The sequence below is a fragment of the Saccostrea cucullata genome, unplaced genomic scaffold (genome assembly GCF_032062105.1).
Source record: "Saccostrea cucullata isolate Sc308-1 unplaced genomic scaffold, CSIRO_AGI_Scuc_v1 ctg2876, whole genome shotgun sequence".
In the NCBI taxonomy this organism is placed as follows: domain Eukaryota; kingdom Metazoa; phylum Mollusca; class Bivalvia; order Ostreida; family Ostreidae; genus Saccostrea; species Saccostrea cuccullata.
Genome location: NW_026927466.1, coordinates 214,998 through 233,239, shown reverse-complemented (window position 1 = coordinate 233,239; position 18,242 = coordinate 214,998). Strand labels below are relative to the sequence as shown.

Sequence of the window (18,242 nt, the reverse complement as noted above, 5' to 3'; positions counted from 1 at the left end):
TTGAAAGAGGCACTCTTGATCAACATAGCTATTTTATTAGTTAGTTTATCTAATACCCAGAAGTAGAGAAGAAGATTTTCAAAGAATTAATGCATTTTCACTATATAACCAATAGAGCCCCGCCCTAACACCAGAACCCCTGACCCTGGGGTCATAAAATTCACAATTTTGGAAGAGGCACTCTTGCTCATCATAATTATGTGCTTGGTTAGTTTATTTAATACCTAGGAGCAGAGAAGAAGATTTTCAAAGAAATCATGCATTTTCACTATATAATCTATATAGCCCCGCCCTAGCACTAAAACCCCTGACCCTGGGGTCATGAATTTCACAATTTAAGTTGAGGACTCAATGCTCATTACATTCATAATGACAGTTTGCCTGCTTGATGTCCAGGAGATTTTTAAAGATTGCAATAATTTAAGTGGTTTTTGCCCCACCTCCCAGGCCCCAGGGGGACAGGGACCATGAAATTTACAATTTTTGTTCCCCTTCACCCATAGATGCTGTATACCAAATATGGTTGAATTGGTTAAGTGGTTTCAGAGAAGAAGCTGAAAATGTTCAAATGTTAACACACGACGCACGACGACGGACGAAAACGGATAGCAATAGGTCACCTGAGTTACTCAGGTGACCTAAAAATGTTGATTTTATTTTTTAGATATTGAGAAAATAGTATCCTAAAAAGGTCCATCCACTGAATCTACAATAGCCCCTTTTCCTGTAACATATACTCTTCAAAAAAAAAAAGAAACATCGTAGAATTTAAGTAACACATTGAACATGAAGATTATTTAGTAAAATGATGCATTGAAAAAACAAAAATGTGGCGAGCAACAGGAATATTATCCATATTTCATAATTACTCAACAATTTTAAAATTATTGTCAGTTTAAGACCATTAAAGATCAATATCTGGTATGCCCCCCGCAGACACAAATGATAGCCACAAACGACATCTAATGGAAGCAAATAAGTGTAATAAAAACTGTATAGGAATACTATCCCACTCCAAATGTAGAACTTTAGTCAGCTGTTGCAGAGTATGGGGATGCAATTGTCTTTGGCAAATCATGTCAATTCATTTTGTACAATGCTGATTAATCTGGATTTAATCTAGCGATTTAGATGACTGTGACTGTAACAGGTTGTTGTTTCTTTGCAAGAATTATGTGTGTCAAACGAGCCATATGTGGTTATGTATTGTGGAATTGCAATACGGCTCTAGGATGCTGCAAAATTGAATGGGTATGTGTAGGTAGAACATGGTTAGAGTATCTTTTTCCATCAAAGTCCATTGAATTCGAACCAAATCAATCTTACTTTCATATAATACCATTTTCCATATCATTACACTACCACCACCAACTTTTTTTAACGTCCTGGAGGCAGTTATCTATCTAACCTTCATTAAAAAGCATTAGCACTCTTAAACTTATAAAAGGCTTTCAGATAAACATCCTGAACTAGCAAGTTAACCAAAATGTTCAGCAGTGATGCTGTGGTCGTACTCTAATCATCTGAGATCTTTGAAGTTGATATTTGGGGTGTTGTGGGGTCGGAACAATGGCATGAATAATCCTCTTGCAATAATTCGTAGTCAACTGAAAACGGTCTTGTTAGATGATCTGTTCAGTTCAGAGATAGCTAATACTTTAGATGACGTCCTTGCATTACATTCATGCAATTTGCGTAATCCTCGGAAGTGATGCTGTGCTGCTGATGTCACACGTTGTCTACCATATTTTTTGCGAACATTGGGTGTTCGATGTTAATGGTTTATGTTTTATAGGTTAGATATGGTCTGTGTGTAACATTAAAACCTCTTGCAAATGTAGATTGCGGTACCCCTGCTTCCAGTCGCCCATTTTCTTTTTTGTGCCACGCAACATTCAGATGCAGCAATTTTAGGAATCGTCATTTTTCAGATAAAACAAGATTCAAAATATCGAGAATCCCCGCTTTTGATAGCCCCTTTGTACCTAAAGGAATTGCATTGGAATTCAACAAATGAAAATTGAGATCAAAATTTTGGGGGGAATTTTGCAAAATCAGGTCTTTTTGTCTGTGAGACTTGTAGTATTCTCGCAAAGAAACAACAACATAATTCAGTCACAGTCATCTAAATCGCTAGATTTAATCCATTTTAAGATCAATCTTAAATTTTAAGTGCAAATTTTTGGAGTTAAGTCTGACTAAAGACAGTTTCATAATCCCGGAGCCAGATATTGATCTTTCATGGTCTTAAACTGACTATAATTTTTAAATTGGTGATTAATTATGACAATAAGACAGCATTCCTGTTGCTTACCGCATTTCCGTTTTATCAATGCATCATTTTACTAAATAATTTTTATTTTCAATGTTTCACTAAAATTCTACGATGCGTTTCTTTTTTTTTTTGAAGCGTATATATGTCATAGGAAAAGGGTCTATACTACTCTGTAATAAAGATTCTGTGAAGTTCATTAAATTGCATTCACAGGTGTAAGAGTAGTTGTGGATAAGGGATGGCTACAATATAATACAGACACTCCCACTGCTATATACCCCCACTTTTCAAGCGGTGAAGAGAACATGGAAAAAGAGGGGGGGGGGGGGGGGGGGTTACAGTCTTGATCGTTAGCTAGGTCGAGATTGAATGCTGATTTGATTGTCAACGGGACAAAACTCTAATTTTTGCTTGTTCTTTCCATAAAGAATTGAAAAGCAGAAAAAAATCCTGACATTTAAAGATAATTTCTTTGAATATTTCCCTTTTCTGTTTTTCGTAGTAAAAGCTCACCAGGCTGCTGTGTAATATTAACCCCCCCCCCCCCCCCCTCCTTGCGTTGAAACAAATCAGATGAACTGAAAACAGAAAAATAGTTATACAATAAAGTTTTAAACCGTTCACATCCGCAGTTTACATGTGTTCATTAAATTTTCCCGACATATTAAAGTGTGATTGTTAGATCTTGTTTTATACTCGGAATTACATGTACCCTTATGAAATCAGAGTTCCTATTTCAACAACACAAGTCGAGGTGTTGATGAAATGCCATCTTGCCTAGTAAACTACTGTAAACCATCTTTTATTCGCATGCGAGAAATATCCGCGAGTTCTGCGAACTCCTTTAATTCGCAAATATTAATAGCCGTGAACCATTCATATTGATAAGGATTTGTTGAGAATGTTTCCTCGGTCGTGAAAATTAGTCGTCGCGGAATTATTCTTAACAAATCGCAAATAAAAGATGACACGAATAATAGTTGCTTTACAGAATGAGCTCATTCAAGAGATAATGCTAATGTAATACACCTTTCTTTTTATTACAACAATAATTTCTTCCTAAATTTCACATTCTTCTTCATCCCTTTCTCCTGTTCAAACACAAGACAAAACAAACACTACATGTATAAAGCAGCATATAACAAAATAAATAATTAGTATATAAGCCTGTGTCTTGACCGTCAGTTGAGATGTATCTATCCTAGGTACACCATCAATTAGTAGATTTAGTCCCAGTGTTGTGTCGGAGTTTTTTTTTCCTCAAGTGTAGATGAATCACAAGGACTATCCTACTTTCACTTTTACACGGTCAGGTGGTAATGTCACATGATCAAAACAGTCACATGATTTTTCTTACTCCATGTTTGACCCTAATTGTAGTTTAAAGGTCAAGGACGCTGGGGTTGTGGGGTCAGCTACATACAGTTCTTGCCCATCTGTCAGTCCAAGCTCTGGATGAAAGAAGAAGACAATTATAATTAAGATCTTCACAGATCTTACTTTTAAAATAAATCACTGTCACAACCTATAGTAGGAAAATTATAATATACAATTATGGACTGTTTAGAAGGGAGACATCACCAATTATCAGGTCTGAGTAGGGTTGTCACCCGAGGGCGCTTGCGCCCGAGGGTGACAACCCTACTCAGACCTGATAATTGGTGATGTCTCCCTTCTAAACAGTCCATAATAGTTTTATTATCCTGAAGAATATACAATTATCAATTAGATAGAGTAGAAAATAGTAATCAAACCTCTTGTTTTCTTCTACTCTGCTCCGATTCCATACTTTCAAAATATGTCAACAGACAACTTTGACGTCATCGTTAGAATTTATTGTTTACCGATCCCGCATATTTAGCCAATGTACTTATAAACAGGAGTTATCTCGCTTAAACCACTGTTATTTTATTCAAAGAGCGACAACACAGTTGTAACCCTGCATGCTCGCTTACGCTATTTCATTGTCATCTGAAGGGAGATAACAGTTGTCACCCTGCGCGTGAGGGAGACATCACGAGTTGTCTCCCTGCACGTGACCTGCTCTAAACCAATCAGATTGACTGTATAATTCTGAAGGATAATAATATATAAGATCTTCACAGTTGTTTCTACTGCCATGTTGCAACCACTATTGAAAAAAAGACCACTATTGAAATAATTATATCAATACTGGCTGAGAGTGCATTTCAATGACAAACATAGTTAGTAACCACTATTGAAATAACAATCACTGTTGAAATAATTATATCAATAGTGGTTGAGAGAGTATTTCAATACCAAACTTAGGTAATAACCACTATTGCAATACGACCACTATTGAAATAATTATTTCAATAGTGGATGAGAGTGGTTTTCAATAACAAACATAGATAGTAACCACTATTGAAATACGACAACTATTGAAATAATCATTTCAAAAGTGGGTGAGATTCATTTCAATAACAAAAATAGGTTGCAACCACTATTGAAATGATGTTCACTTTTGAAATACAGATTTCAATATGGATTAAATTATTGATTTCAATAGTACATTGAACAATGAATCCAATATATATTGAAATAATTTTTTCAAAAGTTGCTGATATGGTGAAACTTTTCTTTCAATACTGGTAGTGTTTTAATAGTGGTTGAAACCTATGGTTACCATATTGAAAAGCACTCTCACCCACTATTAAATGCTTATTTCAGTAGTGCTCATATTTCAAAGGTGGTTGAAACCTATGGTTATTATATTAAAATGCACTCTCATCCACTTTTGATATAATTATTTCATTAGTGGATGTATTTCAATAGTGGTTGCTAACTATATTTGTCATTGAAATGCACTCTCAACCACTATTGATATAATTATTTCAATAGTAGTCGTATGTCAATAGTGGTTATTAACTATTTTTGTTATTGAAATGCACTTTCAACCACGATTGATATAATTATTTCAATAGTGGTTGTATTGCAATAGTGGTTATTACCTTTGTTTGTTATTGAAATGCTCTCTCAACCACTATTGATATAATTATTTCAATAGTGGTCGTTATTTCAATAATGGTTGCAACACTGCCACAACCTCGAGTAGAAAATTTACAATGAACATTTTTACAGATGTAACTATCACAATCTTTCACAGAAAAAGAACCTTTTTAAAGAACAATTATACACTGCTTATGTTTAAATAGCCGAATGAAAATTAAATTCATAATACTAGCATTTATTGGTTTAAACAGAAACAATATGATAGATCAACCACTACTCAACCTTTATATTCTAATTTCTAAAATATGTTCCATTTATCTTTTATAGATAAAAGCCTTTCCTTGAAACTTAACCATAGTTAAGACATGCAATACATTAAGTCTACAATAACTTGGAGAAAAAGCTATTCCTTCAAGACATATGTTCATACAACCCTTATTCTATGTCTGACATAAACGTCAGACTTATCAATGAGATGACCTCCTATCCTTACCTTTAAGTGTTTTCTTCAGGTTGTCTTTTGTTCGTTGTTCTATAGATTTGACTGTCTGCATGTACAGAGTTTTGTTTTTACCGTCTACTGATGTTGTGATTCCAGGAGATTTCATTTGGCTGTTAGAATAAAAAAAAATCAGGATAACAAAGATGAAACTCGCTGACGCCTTGTATTTGGTCGGCGGGTGATGCTCACTCCTCCATGGCACCTGATCCCACCTCTGATGTTTTGGCGGTCTGTGTTTGCTCTGCTCCAATTTTGTATTTGTTTGATTGACGTTTCAGCTTGAATACTGTTCGATATCTCCAGTTTTTCATCAATGACATGGTTTCTACTGGTAACTAATACTTACTACTCAAAAATTTAATGTTGCTGTAAAAAAGAATGAGGGGATTCAAAATCTATGGGCTAGCGTCTTTTGTTACCTACCCTATGATATGCACTGTAATAAGGCAGTAAAGTTTTATATATTTTTAAAAATCCACGTATTATTAGGAGTAAATCTTTACTTGAAGAATTTAATATGTTTCATGATCACTGGTGGAGGAGCCATACAGTTGTCTCCTTAGTTAGGAGGACCTGGAAAACTTTCTTTGCCTTCAGCCTATGGCCTTGGGTAATCTTTCCAAGGTCTTGATTTCCATGCCATCTCGCTGACAACAATTTAACTATTTTTGTTTTACTCCTGATGTAAAATAAATCCTTTTTAACAAGAACTACCACTGATGCACTGTACTTACTATGTAGCACTTTCTATTAGATACGTGATAACGTCTTGGAGTTTGTCGTTTTCTGAGAATGTTAAAACTTGAGGTATATTGGTGCAGGCCACACAATCCTCCTTTGAAAAGAAAATTTTAGTCTTCAAGACTGTAGCTTTATAATCAATATGCAATGCTTTATCCAGAACTTCCCATCAAAACTACTTTTGACACAGTCCCTCAAATCAAAAGTATTATAAAATTTGACATTTTTAATTAATAATTTGACAATTTATGTACATAATCTGGCCACCGGAGAACAAACTCCGATGAGCACCACATTCCTCCCTCCTCAAAGGTCTTTGGCCCCAAAGGACCCCAACCCAGGCTCATCCCTGGCAGGCCTTTCACCTGTCAGTTCCAGGGCATGTCACGGCACCAAATGTAATAGGAGAGACGAAAAATGCAGTGGACATACTTGGGATTCGAACCCTGGCCCCCCCGAATCTCCGTTCTTGTGCACTACTGGCTGAGCTATCTGGTCACTAGCGATTGACTGGGCTGACCGCCACACACATATCAATGTTATAGTCCATATAATGAGGGATTAACAACATAATATTTCAAATGTTTGTCATGAGGAAACAACACTGCATTTAGCTGATGTTTGAAGGTGAAACTTAGGAAGGATTGACCGAGATCCTGAGTGTGAATACTTACCATTGTTTGAATATTTACCTTTTTTAGAGCTTCAAACGTGTAAGTATAGATGCCCGCCGTATCATTAAAATTCATGTAGTTATTTAATGGCAAACAGCAACTGAGAAAATCAGAAAAAAGGAAAGATTTGATAGCTTTAAAAACAAAACACAATTTTTTTCAGAAATAAGATAGTTTTTTCCTTTTACACATTTTATAATTTTCAAAATTTAAGAGATAATCAAATAGGAATAACATTCTTTTCACCTTGTGGCTATTTTAAAAACTTCTGTCGCACAAGCAGCTGAAAATGATGGAAAGAAACAAAGATATAATTTCAGTTTCTTTCTTTATAAAGAATAAAAAGTTCATCATAATCCAAAAATAAACATCAAATAGTGAATGTCACCATTAAGTTAAAGCCTCAAATGTCACAGATACGCAGTTTCTTAATTAATACAGTACATGTATAAATGACACAATCGTACAGACCTGCTATTATAGCATTGGTGGAGGCCACAGCAGGGATAATTCTTTTGACCACACCTGTAAGAGATAAAAATCAATCAATCTATCTTACTCTACAGTACACGCCACTAAATTTTACAACTTCATTAAAGAGTACACCACTAGTCAACTCATTATGTTATATTTATTTAGGGTTTTTTCAGGTGAATGTTTAAGGCAATAAGGTGTATTAGCTGAAGTGATTGTGCCTGGTCTGACTCTGTGGAGATACTAGGAGGTGTTGTAGCTAAATTTATATTTATAAGTACAAAAATTATTAATTTAATTTAAAAAAATTAATGACATTGGCTCACTCTATAGATTTTTCTATACTCACCCTGAGTCAGTCTGTAGTTAACTCCCTTTATGTTATACTCGTTGGCTCGCTCTATAGATTTTTCTAAGATCCATTTAATATGGTGAGGGTCGTCTCCATCAATGATCACACCACCTAGAAATCAAAGTATTGAAAGTACTGAAAAGTACACTAACCGCTGAAAAATAGTAATGTTGTAATTTAAGGTAAAAACAGATAAAAGATGATTCTGATTGCACACACGGGTACTCTGAAGTTGACATCAAGAAGATGCTTGAGTTTCTGATTGACAATATCTATGTGGTTTGTGGAGACCAGGTCTTTCAACAATCTATTGGAATTCCCATGGGAACCAATTGCACTCGCTTATTAGCAGACCTATTTTTGTATTCATATGAAGCAGAATTTATGCAAAATCTTATGCATGAAAAGATGAAAACACTTGCTGTGACCCTCAAGTTGACATTCAGATATATCGTTGACGTATTGTCAATTAATAATTGGGGTGCAACGATATGCTTACCCCAGGATATGATACGTATCACGGTATTCAGTTCAGGATACGATATGTATCATGATATATATATCCAGGACAGCTTGAGATAAAACTAGAGGTACTGTGAGCGATGAGCTCACTAAATGATACCCCCCGCCTCCCATATGGTTATAACTGGTGAAAAAGTCCATGTTTTCCTGTGGCTGGGAAACCCAAAATATGTGTCGGATCAAAAAGTAAAATAGGAGGTGCACAATGGCAATATGTGATAAAGATTCTGTGAAAGTTTCATCAAATTCCATTCAGTGGTATGAGAGGAGTTACGGATAAGAGATGGGTACCCCAAAGCGTAACAGACGGACGGACGGAATTAACGATATACCCTCCCGCTTTTCAAGCGGGGGGTATAAAAACATACCACAGAGTCTGACACATCTATTTCATACTTGAATATCCTCAACTTCCCTTACTTATAGAGCGATATAACTTCATCACCTTCATACAGAGTGTATATATCTCAGTTGATTCGATACACATGACCATGCTCTACATATGAAAAACTTCTAAAGCGAGTTAAATTATTGACGAGAAAGTTGATGAAACAAGAATATCAGCAGTCTCGTTAAAAGTCATCATTTTGTAAGTTCTATGGTCGATACAATGACCTTGTCAGGAAATACAATTTATCATTCAGTCAAATGTTGACTGATGTTTTTCATACCAATTGATAGTCCATTATTTATACATTGAATTAAAGACAAATTTTCCTGTTATTTCACAATCGTGACAATGAGCACACAGCACGTTTGACAGGTTAGTGGGGGATGCTCACTCCTCCATTGCACCTGATCCCGCCTCTGATGTTTTTGAGGTCCGTGTTTGCTCTACTCCTACTTAAATTGTTTTATGGACTTTGATATTGAATACTGTTCGTTATCTCCATATCCTTCTTTGTAATGGTAAATAAGCAACTTATGAATAAATATAAAATCAAAGTGTTCATGAATTCTTCTTATTTTATCATAAATGATTTTTTTTAATTATCAAAATATTTGCAAGAATGAAATTTTGAAGATTTTTTGAGAGCAAATATTATGTGAAAAAAAAGTTCTCGTGCATCAAGTGATTACTTCTAAGCATATATACTTCACTTATTCTACTCCCATACTACATTTGATACCTACTTCCCATAATATACTGTAAATGTATTATATTTAGTGTGTACCAGATTTAGTGGAAATTGACAAAAAAGTTTGCAAAGATTTGATTGAATTGATTCCTTAATGTTATTATTTATTTATGCATTTGCAATTTATTTAGCATTGTACTTGTCTGAATTAGTGAATGTTTCTTTCCGCTAAAAGTGCTAAAAAGAATACACAGCCAAATATAACATGTTCAGAGTATGTGATAACTAATTCCCATAATATATGCGATTCCTACTTCCAAAAGGTTCTTCTTTCGGCCAGAGTAGAATTCTGACGTACTCTATACAGTGTTCTGGTAGCCTCGGGGTGTGGGCTATTGTACACAGAGGAAAGTTTACCTAAAAAAAAGAAAAAAAGCATTATTTTGTAAATTAGTTTTTTTTAGTACAATTTCACAGTCCCATAGTTTGGAGTTTTTGTGTTGGTGACACACATTAACTCAAATCACATAAAATTGTCCAATAAGAATTACACAGAACGGTTCTATTTGCAATGTGACTGATTTAGATGCCCTGGGGTGAAAAAAATTTAATTCGTGCCTCAAATTTTGTTTATAGCAACACAAAAAATCCAGACTTTTGGTGAAATATTTTTAAGTATTTCTTAGAAGTTGGATACAAAGAGGTTTAAAGGTAAGTTCCTTAATTTCTGGAATAATTTGGACAGTTTTTTTTCTACATTGATACAGTAATTCAATGCATGCAATTGTGTCTCAATTTTCATGCAATTCAAAAATAATCAAACTCAATAAAAATGAGATCATATTATGAGCAATACCTATTGTAAAACAACTATTCTTCACATCATCTTTTATTTGTGATTTGTCAGTTTGTAATCAATCTGCTAGGATTATGAAATATTCTCAACACATACAAAGCAAAACAAATGGTTCACGGCAATTAACATTTGCGAGAAAGAATAGGTTGTGAAACTTGCGAATATTTCTTGCACACGAATAAAAGTTGGTTTACAGTATTTTCATAAAGAATTTAGAGCACCATAAGCTAAAGCATCTTAAGACTCCTTGCCATGTGACACATGTTTCAGGAACAGAAAATATACACAATACCACCTTAGATATGTGACTTCCACATGCCAAAAATCATATGTCATGTTGAAGAGTGTTCTGCTCCAAGCTATGTGTTGTTTTTTTTTCCAAAAATAACCAAAAAAATTCACTCTGAAGTCACAGATCAAGTTCACCTGACTCATTTATAATCATAATACACCAACAAGTCAAGTTATCAAAGTAAGACATTACAATAAATCTCCTAGACATAATTCTTTCCCCTCACCCTAAAATATTCTTGATTTGACTTTTTTAAAATCATTAATTTATGAGTCATGACACACCATCATATGATACTACACTCACATTTTATTATTTATGATATCAAGCCTGGATTGAACCAAGTAAGAAAAATATATGGCAATAACTGTATTGCACTGATGCATATACAAAAAAAAATATCACAAGAACAATTAAATAGCAGGACAACGAAGGAAAGAACAGGTCACAGGATAAAGAGGTCAAAGGACAGAGGGCAAAGGACAAGACCCACACATGTGGGTTATTGGTACAAGACAAAACATAGTGTATGTGATGTTATAAATAAATGTACAATCTTATTTTGATTTAAAGATTAATAAGCCATGTTCAATAATAAAATAAAAGCTAGAGAAAAATAATAAATCCCAGACAGAACATCGTCTCAAGCCACGGTCTGGAGTAACTGCAATTGGATATTGAAAGGTCACAATAAAGTTCACCATCCAACTATGCTTTACTTGCATTGGTCAATATTTAAATGAACTACGAAGAATTCTCTCCTCGTTCAACCACGGCCAGAATGGGAGAGGGTCGTACATTTTAGCCATGGTTTACATCGATGCAGGCAGAAGAACAAAAACCTTTCCATTGGTTATGGATAAAGTTTTACGTAACTGGCTACTAAAATCCACAAAAAAAAATTATGAAATGCACAAAATACAATCAACAGCAACAACAGGTGGTCAACAAAGGCTCATCACAGACAGACAGACAGACAGCTAGACAGACAGACTAACATTACCAATCCCTGTCATTTAATGAAAGAAAAAAAAGTCAAAATAAAACTTAATGAATAAAGAGCTACATTGAAAAATAAATAAATTCAGATGCTGAACTAAACTAGAAAACAGTAAGTGGCACATGTACCTCAACAAGGCATGGTCTGTGACTTAATTCTATTTTTGTGTAGTATGGAATTTCAGTGGCCAGAAGTATTTCACTCACAAATCAAACAGTAAAATGATGATGTATGCCATAAATTTCATATCAGAATCAACATTGCTGTAGGCATTAAAATGGTGATAACTTCAGACTTACTGTACGTGTACATAAATTGGTGTATTAAAAATTTAGCGCAATCACTGGATATTGACTTGTTGGCGTATTCATGAACTAGGGCTACATACTTCCACACTGTACAATGTATTCATCGATGATTTCTTAGCGGTATTCATTAAGTTAACGCAGTAACTGCATCAGAACTTTAATTCCTATTTTACTAATCCTAATCTACTGAAAAACTACCCAGTACAAGTGTATTATGATAATTATTTCCTAGTAACTGTTAATCAATGACTGTTATTTAAATTTCATGAACTGATATATATTGGCTGACACATGTTGATCTTAATGAATGTTCGCAGATTTGGTATAGAGAAAATATCCTTATAGTTGTTATCAATCAAATAATGAAGCTAATAATTATAGAGATTATTCTGAAATAAGTCTCTTATTGCCTGATCTAGCTGCATTAGATTCATGTCCAGGTATTTCTAATTAAGTTTACCTTGACCTGCATTAGATATATGCACAGGTATTTCTAATAAGGTTTTTACCTGAGGCGGGTAAAGGTCGAGCGTACAGTCCACACAGGCCGTCATTCCAGGGAGGATTACTCTAGCGTTCCCCTTGAACCCCTCCGTTCCCCCGTCTACCATTGGGACGATCGAGCTGGGGTCCAGTTCTCCGTCGTCATACTGTAGCAGGCTGATCTGCCAAGGGAGGAGGAAGTAGAATATTTCCATCGAGAGTTGAATGACAAAAGTATGTGGCAAGTCATCAGAAAAAAATATTAATATTAGATATGAATTTAATTTTTGAAATTCATGAAGAACTTGAACTACAACACTTCACGCTTGCATCTTTATCATGAAGCCTCTGAGTCAATGCGCTTCTTGAAATATGCCGGCGTAAAGCGTCGTAGTTCATGTCCTCATGAAATTCTCAAAAATTAATATCAAATTATAAATGTTCCCATGATATTTCTCTCTAGTTACCAGCATTCCATTGATCCATCGCCGTGCTACTATAGAGTCCAACCCGCAAACCACGATGTGAAACTCTAAAACATTATAACATGATTTTCATTTAGCTCTCACTTTGTCATGGTAAAGTCATAATTGTAGGAAGTTATAATTAACACTCTTGACAAGCAATAACTTATGAAAGAAATATGAAGTGATGTCAGAATAAATACCCTTATAAACAGTCTCTGTCTACTTACGTCTGTAAAAAGATTCATCGAAATCCTGGATTTTACAGTAATGGCTTTGGAGAGTTAAAGAAACAATAAATTATTGTACATGTAACATCAATTGAAGAGCAATTGAAAGATTGCTTAGAACATGTTTCAGAAGCAAACAAACTACTGAAAAAAAATTTCACATTAAGGGTGGACTAACAGTGGTTTTGCTTCATGGAAACGCTATTCTTTATACTGTAACTCAATTGATTATGTGTTTCTAAGGATATGGCATGACTTAACACCCGATCAGTTAACTATTAACATGTTTTTAAGTATACAGGGTAACTTTACACCCGATCATTTAATTGTTTACTTGTTTATAAGGATATGGCGTAACTTTACACCTGATAATTTTATCTGTTTACTTTTTTCTAAGGATACAGAGTAACTTTACATCCTATCACTCAATTGTTTACACGCTTCTAAGAATACTGCATAACTTTACATCTTTTCACCCTGTTGTTTACACATGTCTAAGGATACAAAGTAAATTTACATCCTATCATTTACCAGTAACTATTTTCTTGTTTATAAGGATACAACGTAACTTTTCACCCTATCACTCAATTTTTAACACATTTCTAAGGATACGGTGTAACTTTACATCCTATCATTTAACTGTTTACACGTTTCTAAGGATACGGCGTAACTTTACACCCTGTCACTCTGTTGTTTACAAACTCTGCGGCCACTTCAGCCTTAGGTCTTCCCACATCCTTAGCTCTGAAAACAAATCAGAGAACACACAAAATTACTGCAGGAGAACTTTATTTTTGCATAATTACTTGAGACTCTCTGCTCACAAAACTTTCTTTCTAGGGTATATTTGTCATAATAAACAGCAATTATAACAGATATCTAATAATTTCCTTCTTAATGCTTATAAATACAATATACTCTACGTGCTGTATGTATACATGAATTGGCGATTCAAAATTTTGTGCAATCAAGGGGTATGGAGTTGTTTGCGTGATCATCACTTAGCGCTTCACGTCTGTTCTGGGTATTGTATAAATAAATGATTTCTTAGTGGTATATATGAATAAGCATATCGTTGTCTGCGTCAAAGCCACTAAAATAAGAAGTCTGCTTTTTTAAGTACACATAGCAGGGTTCGACACTCACATTTTTAGGTGTTGGTCTGGCCGGACTAGTGCTTCTTTACTTTTACTAGTCCGCGGGCAATTTTATGAGTCCGTCAAAATATGAACAAATAAATAGAATTAATATTGCAATGTACTTTTTATACTTTTTTTAAATAAACACAGCATTTACATGAAATGTTTTGTACCAAGATTCGTTGAAAGCGCGCGATGAGGAACTATGATCGTATTCCTGATCTCGTTCGTAATTCTCTATAAATGATTACATCATCCAAATGTCCGACATCTTTCTTTATGTGTTATACTAAATCATGATCGCTAAAATGTTTAATTTCATATCAACGAGTCCTAGCATTAAGCGCTGAATTAACTCGGAATTACATTACTTCCCGCCAAGAAGCTAAGCTAAAATAAAAATACATACGGGGTTTTCCAGTGAAAGTTGTCGAGAACATCGGTATTTTTTTACCCCCAGAAAACTTTATTAGTCCATTCGGACTAATTAACCACAAATTTTATTAGTCCAAATGAAAATGTATTAGTCTGAGACTAACGGACTAACGTTAATGTCGAACCCTGCATAGAGTAATTTAGTCATGAATTTGGTGATGTTTAAATAATTAACATTTATTTAATAATTAAGATACATGTATATTAACAACAACTAGAGATCTGACAAGAATAATCTACCTGAAGAGGAACTGTCTGTTGAGATTGGAGACATCTATGGTATCCATGTCTATGACATCAATGTTCTGAAACCCAAGTAGTGCCTAAAGAGAATAAAAAAATATCTTAGGAACATGAACTTTATTACCTATAAGTCGGTCCACCTTTAGGTCAGTTGTTTGTTTGAAGCTAATTTTAGAAGAATTCACCTTCTAAAATACCTTTCTTTTTATAATTCACCTATAAGTCGGACACAGAGTTTTGGACAAAAGTTTAACTCCAAAATATCTGATATACTTATAGGCGAGTAAATACGGGAAAAGCCTAATAGTTCAGCAATCTTTCCTTAAATCTGCTAGTTCAAGGCTTGGAATCATATTTAATACATGTATACCAGAAAACAGAATAAGTTACTGTTACATGATATTGAAGGAACTTTCAATCTAATAGCAGCGGTCCACTTATTGCTGATGAGAACATGGTGTGTGCTGGACTGATTCAAGGTCATGTCAAATTATTATTTCATATGTACTAGTTGATTATTCAAAATCTAATTTATAACACTGAAGAATCATTTTCATACTCAGTAGATTCTAGCTCGGTTTTAAGTACTCTCAGTACATTGATTGTTTTCAGTTTACATACTCACTAGATTCTAGCCCAGACTTTAAGTACTCTCAGTACATTGATTATTTCCAGTTTACATACTTACTAGATCTTTAAGGAGCTCACAGCCCAGACCTCCTGAACCAATCACTAGAATTTTACACGTCTCCTGTAGAAACGTCAATGTCTAAAAATAAAAACAAATGAGTAGATATCAAAGTCTGACAATGTCTAAAAATAAGAACGAAGGAATAAACAGCAAAGTTTGACAATGTCTAAAAATAAAAACGAAAGAATAGACATCAAAGTCTTATAATACAGGAACAGTAACCGGTTACTATGTTTCCTGAACATGCTGTAGAAACTACTAACAAATAAACATCAACTCTAAGGATGAGAAAACTAGTGTAGGACACTGATTGTGATTTGTATATAAAATTCCATAAATGTGTTAAATACAACAGCATTCAGTGCTGAATCATTGTGAATGATGCAATCTTATAAAACACTTATAAAAATATCAACTTTATGGATATGATCACAAAATAAAGTGCCACGCCACAGCATGATACGCCCGTCAAAAAATTACAATTACCTTAAACAATTAAAAGTGCAAGAAAATCATGTCAACCTTGATTTTAAGATTTCCATGATTTTTCAACTCCTTAAAAAATGTGTTTATCCATCTCCTGTGGTGTAGGCATTAATTATAACATATACTGCATCATTCATAGATTTCTATACTGGTTGTGTTAGACCTTGCCAAATGCCTATCATATTAAACAATATCAAATTAGTCTTAACAACTTAATCTATACCTAATTAATTTTGAAAATAAAAGGCTGGCCATCAAATATAAACTGACCAACAGTTCTTCTGTCTAATTCCCAAAGGATGCACTGTCAGTTAATTAAGATAATGCTCTGAAGAAATGATTGAGACAACTATAGCCTTGCTACACTGAACACATTAATTAATCTTTAACTGGATGCTTGTCTACTCATTACTCCCAAGAGATTATTGGATCTGCACTATCTACCATAAAGCATTTTTAAAACATAAAACCTCAATGATTTTTTTGTTAGATTTAATGGCAGACAGGTTTTAATATGCAATTCATATGGACATGCTGATTCTACCCCACCCCCATAAAATTATTTTTTTAAAGTTCATAATATTATGTAATATCAAAATAGTTTATTATGCAAAATCAAATTAGTTTTATTTACTTCTCATCAAATTCATTTTAAAACTTATGCTAGCCAACAAGAGCTATTTTTAATCGAACAGGATTACCCATTTGACCCAATACTCAAGGGATATAGATAGCATCGATGCTCTTCCTCACACTAAACTCATTAATTTCTCTAATTTGACATGCAATTTTCTGTTATCAAAATTCTTCTTGACCAGTGCTTGATAATTAAACTCATGGGAGTGGTGGAATTTCTTTAACATACATTACATTTGTTATATATTGCTGTCAAGTATATGCTTAAAAAAATAAGTATTTTCTTGATTTAACATTTTTCTAATAAGAATAGTGCAATACTTTTACATTTTCTGGAGTGTGTAAATGAAGAGAAAACAAGACTTTTTTTTTTAAATTTCACTTAAATTAAAGGTCACAGTGACCTTGAAATAGGTCGCGACACACCCTCTACCTAAGATGCATGAAGTGGCCAAGTTTGATGATTCTAAGTCTAATAGTTTTCTAGTTATGGACCAGAAAGGATTTTTCCATATTTGGCGATAACTTTTTAATTAAAGGTCAGAGCGACCTACTTTTTGTGCGCGACACACCTTCTACCCAAGATGTATCAGCTGACAAAGTTTGATAACTCTAGGCCTTATAGTATTCAAGTTATGAGCCGGACACGAGAAAAGCTAACAGACGGACGGACAGACGGACAGACAGACGTACATGAAGCCTATAGTATAATACGTCCCGTCTTAAGACGGGCGTATAAAAATTATGTCCTATATATATCATCATGCTTCATTACCTCTGTACTGGGCTCAAAGTCTGGGTGTGCAAATGGACCGGTCCTCTCCAGCATCTTCTGTATGTGGCTCCATCTACCGGGCCAGTCCATTCTGTCACTGAAAAAGGGGAGGTAAACATCATAAAATCATCATCAATAAAAAAATTTTAATAATTAAGAACCATTATTTTTCGTGCAGAGCCCTGCATAAACTTTCATAGGAAACTAAAGGATTTGGAATATGCAAACTGACCAAAGAAGGATATGGAGATATCGAACAGTATTCAATCTTAAAGTCCATAAATCAATACAAAATAAGAGCATAGAAAACACGGACCTTCGAAACATCAGAGGTGGGATCAGGTGCCATGGAGGAGTGAGCATCCCCTGTCAAATGGTCACACACGCCATTATTGGCCGAGATCCCTGCATTCTACATGAGGCTTGTAAATTTCTTGTGCTACTGGATAATAGTACAAATAGCACATTTGATCAAGATTTTGCTTCTTACCAATAGTTGGGGGAATCAATGATTATGATGTAACGCGGTAATCAAAAAGCGACGCTCGTCACTGCGAGCCCTTAAAGCAATACCTGGGCAAAAAGAAATTCCAACTTGCACATCAATCCAAA

General features: G+C 34.4%; 2 protein-coding genes across 3 annotated transcripts in view; both read right to left on the bottom strand.

Annotated features, from left to right (window-relative positions):
* The window catches only part of LOC134274555 (uncharacterized), a 140,428-nt gene that overhangs the window by 8,711 nt on the left and 113,475 nt on the right, over positions 1 to 18,242 (bottom strand). The gene's annotated exons all lie outside the window — the stretch shown is intronic.
* LOC134274554 (NEDD8-activating enzyme E1 catalytic subunit-like) lies at positions 3,292 to 17,730 on the bottom strand. Its single transcript, XM_062756826.1, has 15 exons — positions 17,631 to 17,730; positions 15,731 to 15,811; positions 15,040 to 15,122; positions 13,889 to 13,969; positions 13,226 to 13,269; positions 12,999 to 13,063; positions 12,558 to 12,713; positions 9,907 to 10,009; positions 7,989 to 8,102; positions 7,637 to 7,690; positions 7,412 to 7,448; positions 7,184 to 7,265; positions 6,485 to 6,585; positions 5,742 to 5,860; positions 3,292 to 3,726 (listed from the first exon to the last, which is right to left on the bottom strand). The coding sequence occupies exons 1-15, from the start codon at positions 17,718 to 17,720 to the stop codon at positions 3,629 to 3,631; spliced, it is 1,308 nt and encodes a 435-aa protein (XP_062612810.1). The 5' UTR covers positions 17,721 to 17,730; the 3' UTR covers positions 3,292 to 3,628.

Coding starts and splice junctions, on each gene's coding strand:
- LOC134274554 (XM_062756826.1), bottom strand. CDS start 17,720: ATGGACTGGCCCGGTAGATGGAGCCACATACAGAAGATGCTGGAGAGG. Junction 15,812..17,630: donor ACTTTGAGCCCAGTACAGAG/GTAATGAAGCAT, acceptor TTTTATTTTTAG/ACATTGACGTTTCTACAGGA. Junction 3,727..5,741: donor CCTGAAGAAAACACTTAAAG/GTAAGGATAGGA, acceptor TCTTTCATCCAG/AGCTTGGACTGACAGATGGG.